Genomic DNA, 15,021 nt, shown 5'->3' on the forward strand with positions numbered 1-15,021 from the left:
CTAGCACTCTGGGAGGCCAAGGTGGGTGGATTGCTTGAGCTTGGGATTCCAGACCAGCCTGAACAAGAGGGAGACCCCATCTCTACTAAAAATAGAAAACTAGCCAGATGTTGTGGTGGGCACCTGTAGTCCCAGCTACTTGGGAAACTGAGGTAAGAAAGATCTCTTGAGCCCAGGAGTTTGAGACACACACATGTGTAGTCCCAGGAACTGGGGAATCTAAAGCAAAAGGATCCCTTGAGCCCGAGAGTTGGAGTTTGCTGTGAGCTAAGATGACACCGTGGCACTCTACCCAGGGTGACAGACTGAGACTCTGTCTCAAAAAAAAAAATTTTTTTAAGCTACATGTGTATTTTTTAAAGATTATTATAGTTAAACTAGAGAATATGATTCATAAATTCACCTCATTACAGCATATAGCATTTGGCTTTTAGACAATGTGGGGTCCCTGGGTCTCATCTTGCCTAGAAATTCCCACTTCGACTAGAACATGTGGATCTTGAGATGTGGGACCGTTCACAGATGGAAGGACAATGGTTAGGCTGATGCTCTGGCTTTCTTTTTTTTTAGAGACAGAGTTTCACTTTGTCATCCTCGGTAGAGTGCCACGGCATCACAGCTCACAGCAACCTCCAGCTCTTGGGCTTAGGCGATTCTCTTGCCTCAGCCTCCCAAGTAGCTGGGATTATAGGCACCCACCACAGCGCCCAGCTATTTTTTTTTGTTGTTACAGTTTGGCCAGGGCCAGGTTTGAACCCACCATCCTCAGTATATGGGGCCAGCGCCTTACTCACTAAGCCACAGGCACCGCTCAGATGCTCTGGCTTTCTAAACTTACAAAGAGGAGTTCTCAGATGTACAGTCAGAATTGCCCTAAGGTATGCTGTGTTTTAGAGTCCAGTAGCAGGAAAAGGGTTTGGCAAGAGCAGACAAGTGATTAGTCCCTGTCTTTCCTGATGCCTGAGGAAGTCACCTTTAAGCAGTGCAGTGGCTTGCCAGGATGTGCTTTTATGGTAAAAAGCTGTTAGATGGGTTTGCTGCTTATATTGGGCTCATAACTTCACTGTGAATGCCTTCTGCTTGTATTTTTTTTTTATCATGAGTACAAAATCATGAAATGATAGAAATTTAGAGCTAGAAGGGATGATTTAGAGCTCAGAGACAATATAACTCAATCTTACCATTTTATGAATCAGGAAACCAAGGCCCAGGGTCACAGAGCTACTGAACAGAAGAGCTTGGACTATTCCAGCCTCTTTCTGAGTTATCCTGTTATTCAGTGCAGAACATTTCCCTGTTTGATTTCCCTGCCCAGCCCCACTCCACCTTCTAAAACACATCCTTCAAAGAAGAGTGTATCAATGGTTAAATGAAGACAATCAGAATTCCTATCTAGTTGCCAGCGTGTTCCTTCGTGGTGACTTTAAACCTTCGATGTGTGTATGTCTGTGTGCTCCTATTGAGGAAATGAAATTAAAATTTGGTGAACGTGCCGTTTACTCTTAGTTTCTCTTTCCTTTTTCAGGAAACCTAAAGGTTTTTCATGATGACGGAGTGTTTTGGGTGACTTTCTCTGGTATAGCCATCCTCATCCCAATAGTTTTCGTGGGCTGCCTAAGAATAGTAAGTGGTTCATCAAAAGTGAGATCTCTTCATTCTGTTGTCTGTGCTTTCAGCTGATCACTTGTTATGTCATCTTGCACGTTTTATTCACGTGGCTGTATGATTAGTATCCAGTGACTGCTTCTCAATAGCCTTGTTACTATGAACACAATGGAAGTTGTTTACGATTATCACACACTGATTTTTTTTTCATCAAATGGAGCATCACTGTTGATACGCTTTTAACAGTGAGAGCAGAGAAGGTAGTCTAACAACCTGGTGGGTCGTTATTTTCAGCTGTCTCTCCTGAAGACTGCTTCTTCTTCTTCTAGTTAGATTTTATTGTTGAAGTTCTTTCACATGGAAGATACTTTCTATAGTGTTTGGATAAGCTACATGGTGTTTTCAGAACTCATTTTGTTGAAGGTTGTTTTCAGGTTATTGAAGGATAACTGATGGGCAGGTGCCGTGGCTCATGCCTATAATCCTAGCCCTCTGGGAAGCCAAGGCCGGTGTATCGCTTGAGCTCAGGAGTTCAAAACCAGCCTGAGCGAGATGGAGACCCCATCTCTACTAAAAATAGAAAACTAGCCAGATGTTGTGGTGGGCACCTGTAGCCCAGCTATTCAGGAGACTGGGGCAAGAAGGATCTCTTGAGCCCCAGGAGTCTGAGAGGTTGCTGTGAGCTATGATGTCAGGGCATTCTACCCAAAACAACAGAATGAGACTTGGTCTCAAAAAAAAAAATAAGAAAACTGGTACTTTTTAATCAGCTCTAATGCTTGGTCTGGGCTCTTTTCATGTGTTCATGTGCCCTGAGAGAGCAGAAGTGACTCCCTGTGATTAAGGCCAATGGTGAGAGTTAGAGATTCCTCTCGTTCTTCTAGGGATGATGCCTAAACGTTTTTATTCTTCCACAGCTGAACATACTGACCTGCGGAGTCATTGGTTCCTATTCGGTGGTTTTGGCTGTTCACAGTTACTTGTACACAAGCCTTTCTTACATCACTTTGAATATACTCAGGAGAGCACTGAATGAGGAATTTCTCAGCGCTTTCACTAATGTGCCTTTTCAAACCAATGGTAAGATTCTTAAATCTGAAAACCAGAGTGATGGTCCAATGAGCATCTTGGCCTATCTCTGCTAATGAGAGCACTTGGTAACTAGATTGAAAGAAAGACATCTGGGACTGAAGCAGAAACACACCCTGCAGTGATGTGACAGCCCTTTGTTAGTGCTAACTTATGATCATCTGAGATAAGAATTTAAAATTTTAAGGTGGTTAAAGTTCATACTTCTAAAAATCTACTAAAGGAATTTTGTTAAGAAATTTCTAAGCCCATATTATTTAAGTTTACCTGGTCAGTTCTCAGTTGGAAAAAAAAATGCTGATAGTCAGCCTGGATAGTGGCTAATGCCTGTAATCTCAGCCGTCTAAAAGGATGAGACAAGGGGGATCCCTTGAGCTCAGGAGTTCAAGACCATCCAGAGCAAGAGTGAGAACCCGTCTCTATCAAAAAATAGAAAAACTATGATGAAAGTATGTCACACGCTCTGTGAAACTAGTGTATGATGCCCCATGATCATATCAATGTACACAGCTATGATTTAATAAAAAATAAAAAAAATTAAAAAAAAAAATAGAAAAACTAGCCAGGCATCATGGCGGGTGCCTGTAGTCTCAGCTACTGGGGATGCTGAGGCAGGAGGATCGCTGGAGCCCAGGAATGTGAGGTTGCCATGAGCTAGGCTGAGGCCATGGCACTGTAGTAGACCTGAACCACAGAGCGAGACTCTGTCTCAAAAAAAAAAAAAAAAAAAAGAAAGAAAGCAAATGCTGACAGTGAAAATGTGTTACACCTTATAAGTAGGAGTGGAATGAGGGCTAAGAATGGTAGCCTGACTTAATTTTTAAGTTGTTTCCTTGTTTTCCTCCCTTAATTAAGCATGCAATTTGCTCCTTGAAAATGAGTTAGTAAGTGTAGTTTCCTCAATTGTAATAATAGATTTCACGTTGACTTTTTGAAGAAAAAAATGACGACCACATTAAATGCTCACAAAGATTGTAAGATATGTTGATTTCAGAAATATTAAAATATGGAGAATAGAAAAGCATGTCTTAGAATTTAAGATATGTTGTATCTTTGTGATTATTATGAATTTTTTAGGGCACATCTTTCCCATTACTATGCAGAGCTTCCCATTTAGATAAGAGATTGATGGTAGAGACTTTGTGTATCTTGAAAGTTTTAAGTACAAGACAATAGATTATGTTGCCCCACGTTTTTTACTAGAGGCTCAGTATGATTTGTTGAATCTTTTCATGCATTTTTACGTCTACAACATATGAGTAGAGTAGGGTCCTATATAGAGCAGAATGGGAAGGAAGCATAGTGATACCTAATGCACCACCTTCTTCCTCCAACCCCCATCAGGAAAACACACCACAGTGCCTGCAGCCACTGGTCCCATAATGTTAGAATGCCAAGGATCCAAACCACCAATTCTTTTTTTTTTTTTCCAGTTTTTGGCTGAGGACAGGTTTGAACCCACCACCTCCAATATATTGGACTGGCGCCCTACTCTTTTGAGCCCCAAACCACCAATTCTTTTACAACCTGTTTGGACTTTCTATGTGCCCGTAATAGAAAATTTCTAGCTTCAAAAGACTGGAGCTTCCCCATTGATTCCTTGGTTTGTAAGTGAGAAAATATTTATATGTGGTTCATTATGAAAGTTTTGAGATACACAAAAATCACAAATCATAAAATCCACAAGGACAGAAACAAATGAAGCCCTCCCAGCAACAGCAGTAAGCCAAGCAAGCTGAAACGTGCGTAGGTGGATCAGAAAAGATGCTGTTGACTATGCTTCTTAGAAGTAAAATAAGGCTTTATAACACAGTCTGTCTCAAAACTTTCATAGTGACCCACATACCTGTTCAGACTAATTCACCAGAAAGTCTATTAAAAAGTAAGGTACAGATTTAGTCCATGAAGGGCTGTGTTATTATGTATTAGTTTTGAAAATACTGGAGTTCAAACTGTGCTTTTCTACCCTTTTTTAGACTTTGTTATCCTGGCCGTGTGGGGGATGCTGGCTGTAAGTGGAATTACATTTCAGATTAGAAGAGAAAGAGGACGACTGTTCTTTCCTCCCCACCCATACAAGTTATGGAAGCAAGAGCGGGAGCGCAGAGTAACGAACATTCTGGACCCTAGCTACCACATTCCTCCGCTGAGAGAGAGGCTCTATGGCCGATTAGCCCAGATCAAAGAACTCTTCCAGAAGGAACAACCCGCTGGAGAGAGAACACCCCTGCTTCTGTAGCTATCCGGGGGCTCAGTCAGTGTGTCTCTGCTTTGGTGTTTATGCCCACGCCACTTCCATAATTCCAGTGTGAGTCTAAGAAGAGATCAGGCATATGTATCTGTGTTTTGTGTAATACTCTGGTGTCTTTAATGATAGATGGTAAGGGTCTTCTAGGGAATTAGGATGATTCCAAGGGACGGAATGAAAAAGACCATGGTAGGAGGCTTTTCCTGATTTCCGGCTACTTGAGAAATTAGTTTACAAATAAATGATCAGCTTATTCCATTAAATAGATACACTAAAAAAAAATAATTAAGAACTGTGATTCTCCTGCAAAGGCCTGGTGTTTTCATAACTCCTTGAACAAGTCTCTCCCCCAGGTCTGTCTGAATGTGGAGAGGGGCAGGTTCATTTAAATGTTGTATTGAATCTTTATTTTGCCACTATGTTTGGAGATTAGGGATTTGAAACTGGGCCTTTAAACTTCAGAATACAAAAAGAGTAATAACTTACTTTCTTATTAAAAGCAGTCTGATTACTTAGTTGCCTGTTTTTGTTAGTATCATATATTATCAAAAAGTTATAGACCCTTTTTCATGGATTTCAGTATTTTTTAAAATTTTTAATTGTGATAAAATATACACACCATCTTGTTCATTTTTAAGAGCACACTTCAGAAAATTCACGTTGTTTTTGTCTTTTATTACTTAAAATGGTAATTTAAAGAGCTAAATTATTTCAGTTATTTGAAAGTAGGTCAACTTAATATATAGATAATAGAACTTTTACGTGGATGATTTATTTATACTCCAGATAATGGCCTTTTGTTTTTTTCTTTCAAGGCCTTTTAAAATAGTGTTGATAGGTGACCTTTAAATTTCATTAGATGACATATAGGTTGTGTTTGTTTCTAGGAAACAAGTTGACCCTACCTTAATCTACATTGCTGTTAACAAGGAAAACTTGAATAATTTTGTACTTCAGAGTTCTTCTAAATTAGCTGTGTTAGCAATGGTGTAAAATAGAATTTTTAATCATTTCTTTGTGAAGTCTTTGTACCATCTGTGTTTTAAAGGGATGAAGACAGTGCCAAAAAAATGATTTAGGTGTTTAGTGTGCTGCTTTTACTTAGGACCTTGAATTCCAGTTTTAACACCCTTTTTTCACCACAAGAGAAGTATCTGGATACCCCGGGCTGCACACCTGCTGCTCTGGGCCTTTTCTCAATCAACTGGCAGGGTGTGGAATTATCAACTGGTGACTCTGACATGTCTGAGTGATATTGAGGTTGGTGTGATGGTTGTTAACATACGTATGTTTTTGTGAGTTAACCACTGTTTAAATAATGCTGCTTTTTAATGTTTTCTCACAGTATAGTAGGTTTTTGATGTTTCAGGTAATTGGGAAAATCTTTAACTTTTGCTTTTAAAAGTGACTTGGGTAGGATAAAACAAAATTCAAAAATTCAAAACAAATTTTTACATTGAAAAATTCAACGCAGGTGTCAATTTACAATTTATTCTCTAAACCTTACTGTCTGTAACTTCAGTAACACTTAAAATTGATGGAAATAAATTTTTAAAAAATATTTTACTGTAGAAACTCTGGCTTCTACTGTACTTTTGCACATTGTAACAAAGTTATATGGACTTATTTGTGAGTTATTTTCTATACTGTCAGAGTGCACTGCCAGTGAAGACTGTAAAGGCAGAACATACTATTTTGGAAAGAGGATATAAATTGCTTAATAAAATTTTTCACGATAATTTGTGAATGATAAAAAGCCACTTTGTATAGTTTTTATAATAAATGTCTATTTTGAAAAAAAGATAAAAAGCCTCATTATTATAATATTCTTTTTTTTTGAGACAGTTTTACTTTGTCGCCCTCAGTAGAGTGCCATGGCGTCACACCTCACAGCAACCTCAAGCTCTTGGGCTCAAGCGATTGTCTTGCCTCAGCTTCCCAAGAAGCTGGGACTATAGGCACCCGCCACAACACCCAGCTATTTTTAGAGATGAGGTCTCTGGCTCAGGCTGGTCTCGAACCAGTGAGCTTAGGCAATTCACCCACCTCGGCCTCCCAGAATGCTAGGATTATAGTTGTGAGCCACCATGCCCAGCCTTATTGTAATATTCTTATAAAAGTTTTCACTCATTATATTTGTATCATAGCAATAAGATAGAAGAATAGTTTCATAGCTGTAAAAATAATCATTTAATATGAACAAACAATTTAGTCCTTTTTAAAAAAATCAGTTTAAAGATAATTGAAATGATAGGAAATGAAGAAATCTGAGGCAGTGTGTTAAAATGTATAATTTTTTTTTTTGAGACACAGTCTCACTTTGTCACCCTGGGTAGAGTGCCAGGGCATCATAGCTCACAGCAACCTCAAACTTTTGCCTCAGCCTCCCAAGTAGCTGGGACTATAGGTGCCCGTCACAAAACCCAGCTATTTTTAGAGATGGGATCTCGCTCTTGCTCAGGCTGGTCTCCAGCTCTTGAGTTTAGGCAATCCACCTGTCTTGGCCTCCCAGAGTGCTAGGATTACAGGTATAAGCCATCCCACCCAGACTTAAAATGTATAATCTTTCTTAGAAGGAAAGTTTTTTCCTTTGCGTTGGGGGGTATTAGCACATCAGGTGTGTCAAACTGAAGAAAACTAGTAGTAACAAGGGGAAACTGTTAAATTATTGTTTAAATGTTTTCAGAAAATTCCGATTAATCTGTTATAGGTTAGCTACCAGGTTGCGAAACCACACTAGCAAAATAGTACTATAGACCAGTTGAGTTTTCCCATAGTAGGTGGAATAAAGAACTGATTCTAACAAAGAAATTGCTCTTAGAATATTAGTTCTGGAAAGGACTTTAGAGGTCATGCTTTCTGACCTCTTTATTTTACAGCTAAGATCATTCTTGACCAAAGAATTAATTATATGATGTTATAGAGTTAGCCAGTAATAGGGCCCAGACCCAAACTGGGCTGCCTGACTCCCCTTCTATATGTGCTTACCCTTTTGTCATGATGAAGATGTTAATCACTGATTATTTTAAATTTTCATCTACAAATTGATAGGATGGTCCTAATGTTAATATTTATTGTTAAGAAAAAATTAAAATAAAAACAAAAATGAAAGAAGAAATAATTCATTATTATGACTTCTCCTTTTGAAAATCATTAATTTACACAGTGAAAACATGTTTTTCCAAGCTAATTCTCTTATTTAGCTTTGGGCCATTTCTTATTTATTCCAAATGACTAGTACATAATAGATATTTAAGTTTCTCAATATCCATAAATGTCTCCATGGCAGGACTGATGTAGAACTTTTTGGTATAAAGCTTACTCCTTGATAATGTACTTAATGCTTACTAGTAACATTCATTAAAACCCACAGCTCTTGGGTCTAACTTCTTGAGAACTGGGCCTTGCCCTGGGGTGGGAGGGTGGCTACCTGTGTGTTTCCCTTGATGTTATGGAGTGAACTGTGCACCCCTCTCAGATCAGTAAGTTGAAGCCCTAACCCCTGATACCTTAGAATGTGACTGCATTTGGAGATAGGGCCTTTACAGAGGTGTTTCAATTACATAGCGGCCATTAGGGTGGGCCCTAATCCATTCTGACTGGTGTCCTTATAGTGAAGGAGATGAGGACATACAGAGAGACACCAGGGCTGTGTGCTCACAGAGGAAGGACCATCTGCAAAGGCACCAAGAAGCCTCCGAGGAAACCAACCAACCCCCTGGCACCTTCATCATGGACTCCCAGCCTCCAGAACTGTGGGAAAATCATTTCTGTTATTTATTTATTTTTTATTTTTTATTTTTTTGTAGAGACAGAGTCTCACTGTACCGCCCTCAGGTAGGTGCTGTGGCGTCACACGGCTCACAGCAACCTCTAACTCTTGGGCTTAAGCGATTCTCTTGCCTCAGCCTCCCGAGCAGCTGGGACTACAGGCGCCTGCCACAATGCCTGGCTATTTTTTTGTTGCAGTTTGGCTGGGGCTGGGTATGAACCTGCCACCCTCGGCATATGGGGCCGGCGCCCCACTCACTGAGCCACAGGCGCCACCCATCATTTCTGTTATTTAAGTCACCCAGTCTGTGGTATTTTGTTATGGCAGCCCTGACAAAGTGAAAGACTTTGCAAATCCTTTCACCTTGATTAAAATGCTTTTTGTCATTTTGGCCACAGTATTTGAAGGGACCACTCTTTATGAGACTGTCATGAAGAAGGGTTCAAGTTAGTGGACTATCTGGACGTAACCAGGGACTACCATGTGATCATTACACAGGGGAGGTCAGCAGGTCTAGACCAAGCTGTATCAGCACAAGAGGCAACATTTTAAAAAAACAATGGAAAGTACTTTTTGACATAGATCTCGCCTTCACTCATTCAATAAATTTGAGTTCTTCTGTGCCAGGCATTGCCTTGGGCACTAGGAAGATAACAAACAATGCAGGGATTAAGAGTGTGGTAAGTGAAACAGATACTAGTTCCACAAAAGAGGTATAATACACAATGAAAAGTATAATGGGGTGGGGGTAGAATCTGGGATTCCAGGGGAGAATTCCTTGAGGAAGTGACATTTAGCCAAGACTTGGAGGCCTCCTCCTAATGGAGAGCCACCGGGGAGTGAAACTGAGATGCCTGCCTGTCAAGTGTAGCTCTTCACTTTGGTGCTTGCTGGGGTCATCTCTTCCATTGTCAGCTTTTTGCACTTTGAGCAGGGTGTCATCAGGCTTCTCTTAGTAAATTTTAACTGCACAGAGCACAGCTTGTCTTTTAATTTACTTTGCTTCAATTCCTCCCAAGACCCTAGAATTTAGCAGCTGTACTTGGGAGGTGGGTCAGAAGGCCAAGGGACACCCACAAGCTATGGCCCGCAAAATCATTTTGTCTATTCCAGAATCCTGTAGATCATTAGTATAAACTATCTGACTCGGTTGCCTCCAGGATGAATTCCTTCCCTTGGAACATTAAACAGGGCCATAATTACCTTTTTACTTTGGAGTTCTTAAAGGGTAAGGGCTTACTGTATCATGGGTCCTGCTGTTGACAGATTTCATTGTTCAGACTTGCTTGCATGCGCCTGATCTCCTGGAGGGCACTTTGGGAAGAGCATGGATACCTGTATCTGGGCGCTTTGAGCAAAGGGGATGCAGGAACAGAAAATGAATACAGCTGAAAGTTGGGAGATGCTCTGACAAGTGTGCTTTTGCTCTCAGTTCTACATGTGGTGTTTTGAGCAATTGAACCAGGCTTCCGCTGTTTTTTTTTTTTTTGGCCAGGGCTGGGTTTGAACCCACCACCTCTGGCATATCGGGTCAGCGCCTTACTCCTTTGAGCCACAGGTGCTGCCCAAGCCTCTGCTGTTTTTAAATGGACCAACTGTGTCATATGGAGGGAGGAGACCATGTATGAAAATCCTTTAAAATGACTATCATGTATGCATTGTCAAGGCTAGGGACTGCTTTCAGGGACAGGGTTGAAGGCTTCCTTTCTCCGAAAAAATATATCTCATCTTGCTTCTGAATGCCTCAAGTTTTTTCAACACAAGATAATATTCTATGCCACAGGCAAAGCTCAGTACTTAACTTTGCTTCCAAACGGGCTCTCCCATCTGAAATCCACCAGTGATTTTCTTCCTAGTCAGTGAAGATAATGTTTTTATGTCTAGAGTCTTATATGAATCAGGAAGAAAAGCCTTGTAACGGTCACTGAGATGTCATTTAAAATGAACACTTTCTAGGAAGTTAACATTAGAGAAACTCATTCACTCAAGAGAAAATAACACATCAGCCTCTGATTGATAGCACTGAGAATCTGACCGCAGAGTGGTGCTGAAATCTGAAACTGGGTACATTTTAAAGTAGCCAGCTTAATTCATCTTCAACATGTATACAAACAAAAGCAATGTGCCCGCCAGGCACAGTGGTTCATGCCTGGTATTCCTAGCACCCTGAGAGGCTAAGGGCAGCAGATTGCTTGAGTTTAGGAGTTTTAGACTTGCCTAAGAAGAGTAAGAACTCCCCCATATCTACTAAAAAGAGAAAAATTAGCCAAGCTCATGGCACATGCCTGGTGGGTCCCAGCGATTGGGGAGGCTGAAGCAGGAGGATAGCTGGAGCCCAGGAGTTTGAGATTGCAGTGAATTTGATGCCCTGTACTCTGCTCAGAGTAATAGAGTGAGACTGTGCCTAAAACCAGAAACAATATGCTAGGTCTGGGGGTTAAGTATAACCACAAAAGAGGCTAATCTCTTAGGGAACCTGATTGTAACTAGCTTGTCAAATGTAGTCTTCTTATCGGTGTCTGATGCTCAAGAAGTATATTCTGGGTTGGGATTAATATATTTTATTCTGGTTATAATTCTACCTATTGATACTGATTTTATTTATTTTGAGACAGAATCTCATTCTGTTGCCCAGGGTAGAGTACTGTGACATCATCATAGCCTACAGCAACCTCAAAATCCTGGGTTCAAGAAACCCTCTTACATCGGCCTTCCATGTAGCTAGGACTACAGGTGGTGGCCACAACCTTTGGCTGGTTTTTCTATTTTTAGTAGAGACAGGGTCTTGCTCTTGGTTAATTTCATCTCAAAATCCTAAACTTGGGCAGTACATTCCTCTTGGGCTTTCACAGTGTTAGGATTACAGGTGTGAGCCACTGCACCCCAGCCTGTTGATATTGGTTTTCATATAGTGAGTTTCTTCAATGGTTTGGCTGCTTTATTATAGTGCGGGTTTCTTTTTTTTTTTTTTTTGAGTCAGTCTCATTTTGTCACCCTTGCTGTGACGTCATAGCTCACAGCAACCTCAAGCTCTTGGGCTCAAGCCATTCTCTTGTCTCAGCCTCCCTGGTAGCTGAGAATATAGGCGCCTGCTACAATGTCTGGCTGTTTTTAGAGGTGGGGGTATTGCTCTGGTTCAGGCTGGTCTCGCACCAGTGAGCTCAGGCAATCCACCTGCCTAGGCCTCCCAGAGTGCTAGGATTATAGGCATGAGCCACTGTGCCCAGCCCCACAGTGTGGAGTTTATTGTTTTCCATTTAGAAAAAAAATCTGAAAGAGATATTACTAACTTAAAAAACCAAGGTGAAGAACCAAGGTATACTGTTTAAAAACATTTATAGATAGTTATTCTGATTCATAAGAAACTTGTGATGACCTCTGGGAAAACAGATTGTAGGAAGCGGTTATACTCTGAATCTCGTATTTTGTTATGCTGGATTTTTTTTTTTTTTATTTAAGACAGCGTCTCACTATGTCACCCTCGGTAGAGTGCCATGGCATCACAGCTGTCAAACTCTTGGGCTTAAGTGATTCTCTTGCCTCAGCCTCCCAAGTAGCTGGGACTGACTACAGGCACCCACCACAACACTCAGCTACTTTTTGTTGTTGTAGTTGCAGTTGTTATTGTTTAGCAGGCCATGGCCAGGTTTGAACCCACCTGCCTCGGTGTATGTGGCTGGCGCCCTAACCACTGAGATATGGGTGCCAAGCCTTATGGTGGATTTTTAACCATATAAAATGTGGTTATGCAGGTAACAGAAAGTGGTTAATGGAAACAGAATTAGGTAGAAGTATACTGATGTATAGCTTCTGGACATTTTCTCCTCTGCATCTTTTACATAGTTATAATTATATGTGTACTTTAACTTTTTAATTTTTTAATTTAAATCTAGGTATTTTTCTTCTGTTGCTAGAATCTTCAAGACACAGAATATAACTGCACTGGTATTGATAATTTACTTACCTATTCCCCCAATGTAGGGTATTTAAGTTGCTCCAATTTGTCCACTCTAACACTACTGTGATGTCACTTTGACCAGGGGTAGTAATGGCAATGGTGAAAAATAGGATTCTGATGTATTTGAAAGGGACAGCAAACAGGATTTGCTGATAAACTGGATACAAGATGTAAGAGAAAGTGAAGTCAAAGATGCCAGCCACCAGGGGTTTTGGCCTTAGCAGCTAGGACAGTTGTTAGCTAGGATGGGAAGACCCGCCAGGGTCCTCAAACTATGGCCCACGGGCCACATGAGGCAGTGTGATTGTATTTGTTCCTGTTTTTTTTTTTTTTTTACTTCAAAATAAGGTATGTGCAGTGTGCATAGGAATTTGTTCATAGTTATTTTTTAAAACTATAGTCCGGCCCGCCAACGGTGTGAGGGACAGTGAACTGGTCCCGTTTAAAAAGTTTGAGGACTCCTATAGAGGCTCTGGGAATAAGATGAGGAGTTTGGCTTTGACATTTTAAACTTGAAATGTCTCTTTGACAGTCACAGTTGCATGAGTCTGTAGTTAATGAGCTATAAATTTGGGAGTCATCCAGAATATCAGTGCTATTTAACATTTAAAGACATGAGACTGGGTGAGATCACCAAAGAGGTAAGTAGAGGCACAGCATAAAATAGAAGGAAAAAAAAGGGATAGTAGTAAGGACTGAGCCCAGTAGATCTCTACTATTGAAAGGCCGGGAGAAGAAAGGAATAAAAGAGACTGAGGAGCCAATAAAGTAAAAGGAAGATGTCCCTTCATATTCTAATTAGCAACTGTCATCATCAGTATTAAAACATGTTCTTCTGGGCCGGGCGAGGTAGTTCATGGCTATAATCCTAGCACTCTGCGAGGCCAAGGCAGGTGGATGGCCTGAGCTCATGAGTTCAAAACTAGCCTGAGCCAGAGGGAGACCCATCTCTAAAAATAGCTAGGTTTTGTGGCCAGCACCTGTACTCCCAGCTACTTGAGGCAGGATTGCTTGAGCCCAAGAGTTTGAGGTTGCTGTGATCTGACACCACAGCACTCTATTGAGGGTGACAAAGTGAGACTCTGTCTCAAAAAAAAAAAAAAAAAAATGCTTTCCTGCTTCACTGTGAATCCGAAAATGTCCACTTCATGATCTTCCATTATGCACTGAAGCAGTTTAGAAATATAAAATTTTGGAAGACACCTTAATGATAAAAAGTATCAAAGAGTATGAATGTGGGCTAGGCACAATGGCTCACGCCTGTAATCGTAGCACTTGGGGAGGCCGTGGTAGGTGAATTGCTTGAGCTCCTGAGTTTTGAGACCAGCCTGAGCAAAAGCAAGACCCCAGCTCTACTAAAAATAGAGAAATTGGGCTCAGCACCCGTAGCACAGTGGCCACATACACATGAGGCTGGTGGGTTCGACCCTGGCCGGGCCATCTAAACAAATGTCAACTGCAATACCCACCGGGTGTTGTGGCAGGCACCTATAGTCCCAGCTACTTGGGAGGCTGAGGCAAGAGAATTTCTTAAGTCCAAGAGTTGGAGGTCGCTGTGAGCTGTGATGCCACAGCACTCTACCCATGGGCAACAGTTTGAGTCCCTGTTTAAAAAAAAAAAAAATATATATATATATATAAATGTGAGCAAGTATTTACCTGTGAGGTTGTATATAACTGTAATCCATATATAAAATATAGTTGTAGATGATAAATAATATTATAGACTATTAGTTTTCTAGGGGTGCTGTAACAAATTACAACAGCCTGAGTGGATTAAAACAATAGAGATTTATTTTATCGCAGTTCTCCAGACTTCCGGAGGACAGAAGTCTGAAATCAAGCAGGGCTGGTCTTTTCTTGAGGCTGCTGGAGAAAGAATCTATGCCAGCCTCCCAGCTCTGCTGGTTGCTAGCAATCCTTGAGATTCCTTGGCCTGTACAATTCTGCCTGTCTTCACCTGGCTTTCTCTGTTTCAAATCTCCTCTCTTACTTTAAGCACAATAGTCATTGGAGTTAGGGCCCACACTAAAGCCATCTTAATCATGATCTTAATCATGGCATCTTTAATTACATCTGTAAAGACCTTTATTTCCAAATACGATTAGATTCCCAGATATCCTAGGTTAGGACTTGGCTTGTTTGGAGGACACTATTCAACCCCCACTACAGATGACAAAAAGGTTTACAGGGTCAGCATTAAGAAGTTTCCAATCAATTCCTAAGAAATGTAGATAGTTGTTGCTAAGTACCAGTTTTGTGGTAAGAAGAAATAAAAGACCTTAAAAATAAACTATGTTTAAGAATAAATGTAAGCTGTGGCGGGTGCCTGTAGTCCCAGCTACTCGG

The 15,021-nt window shown here is 40.7% G+C and overlaps 1 protein-coding gene across 1 annotated transcript in view; it reads left to right on the top strand.

The window, feature by feature from the left end:
• TM7SF3 (transmembrane 7 superfamily member 3) overlaps window positions 1-5,237 on the top strand; it is a 40,175-nt gene extending 34,938 nt beyond the window's left edge. Inside the window, exons 10-12 of the mRNA XM_053556921.1 lie at window positions 1,526-1,623; window positions 2,523-2,685; window positions 4,671-5,237. Coding sequence (XP_053412896.1) covers window positions 1,526-1,623; window positions 2,523-2,685; window positions 4,671-4,933 — 524 coding nt within the window. The 3' untranslated portion in view covers window positions 4,934-5,237. The remainder of the gene's footprint in view (window positions 1-1,525; window positions 1,624-2,522; window positions 2,686-4,670) is intronic.
• The last annotated feature ends 9,784 nt before the right edge of the window (window positions 5,238-15,021 follow it).

The sequence above is a fragment of the Nycticebus coucang genome, chromosome 12 (assembly GCF_027406575.1).
Source record: "Nycticebus coucang isolate mNycCou1 chromosome 12, mNycCou1.pri, whole genome shotgun sequence".
Taxonomy (NCBI): Eukaryota; Metazoa; Chordata; class Mammalia; order Primates; family Lorisidae; genus Nycticebus; species Nycticebus coucang.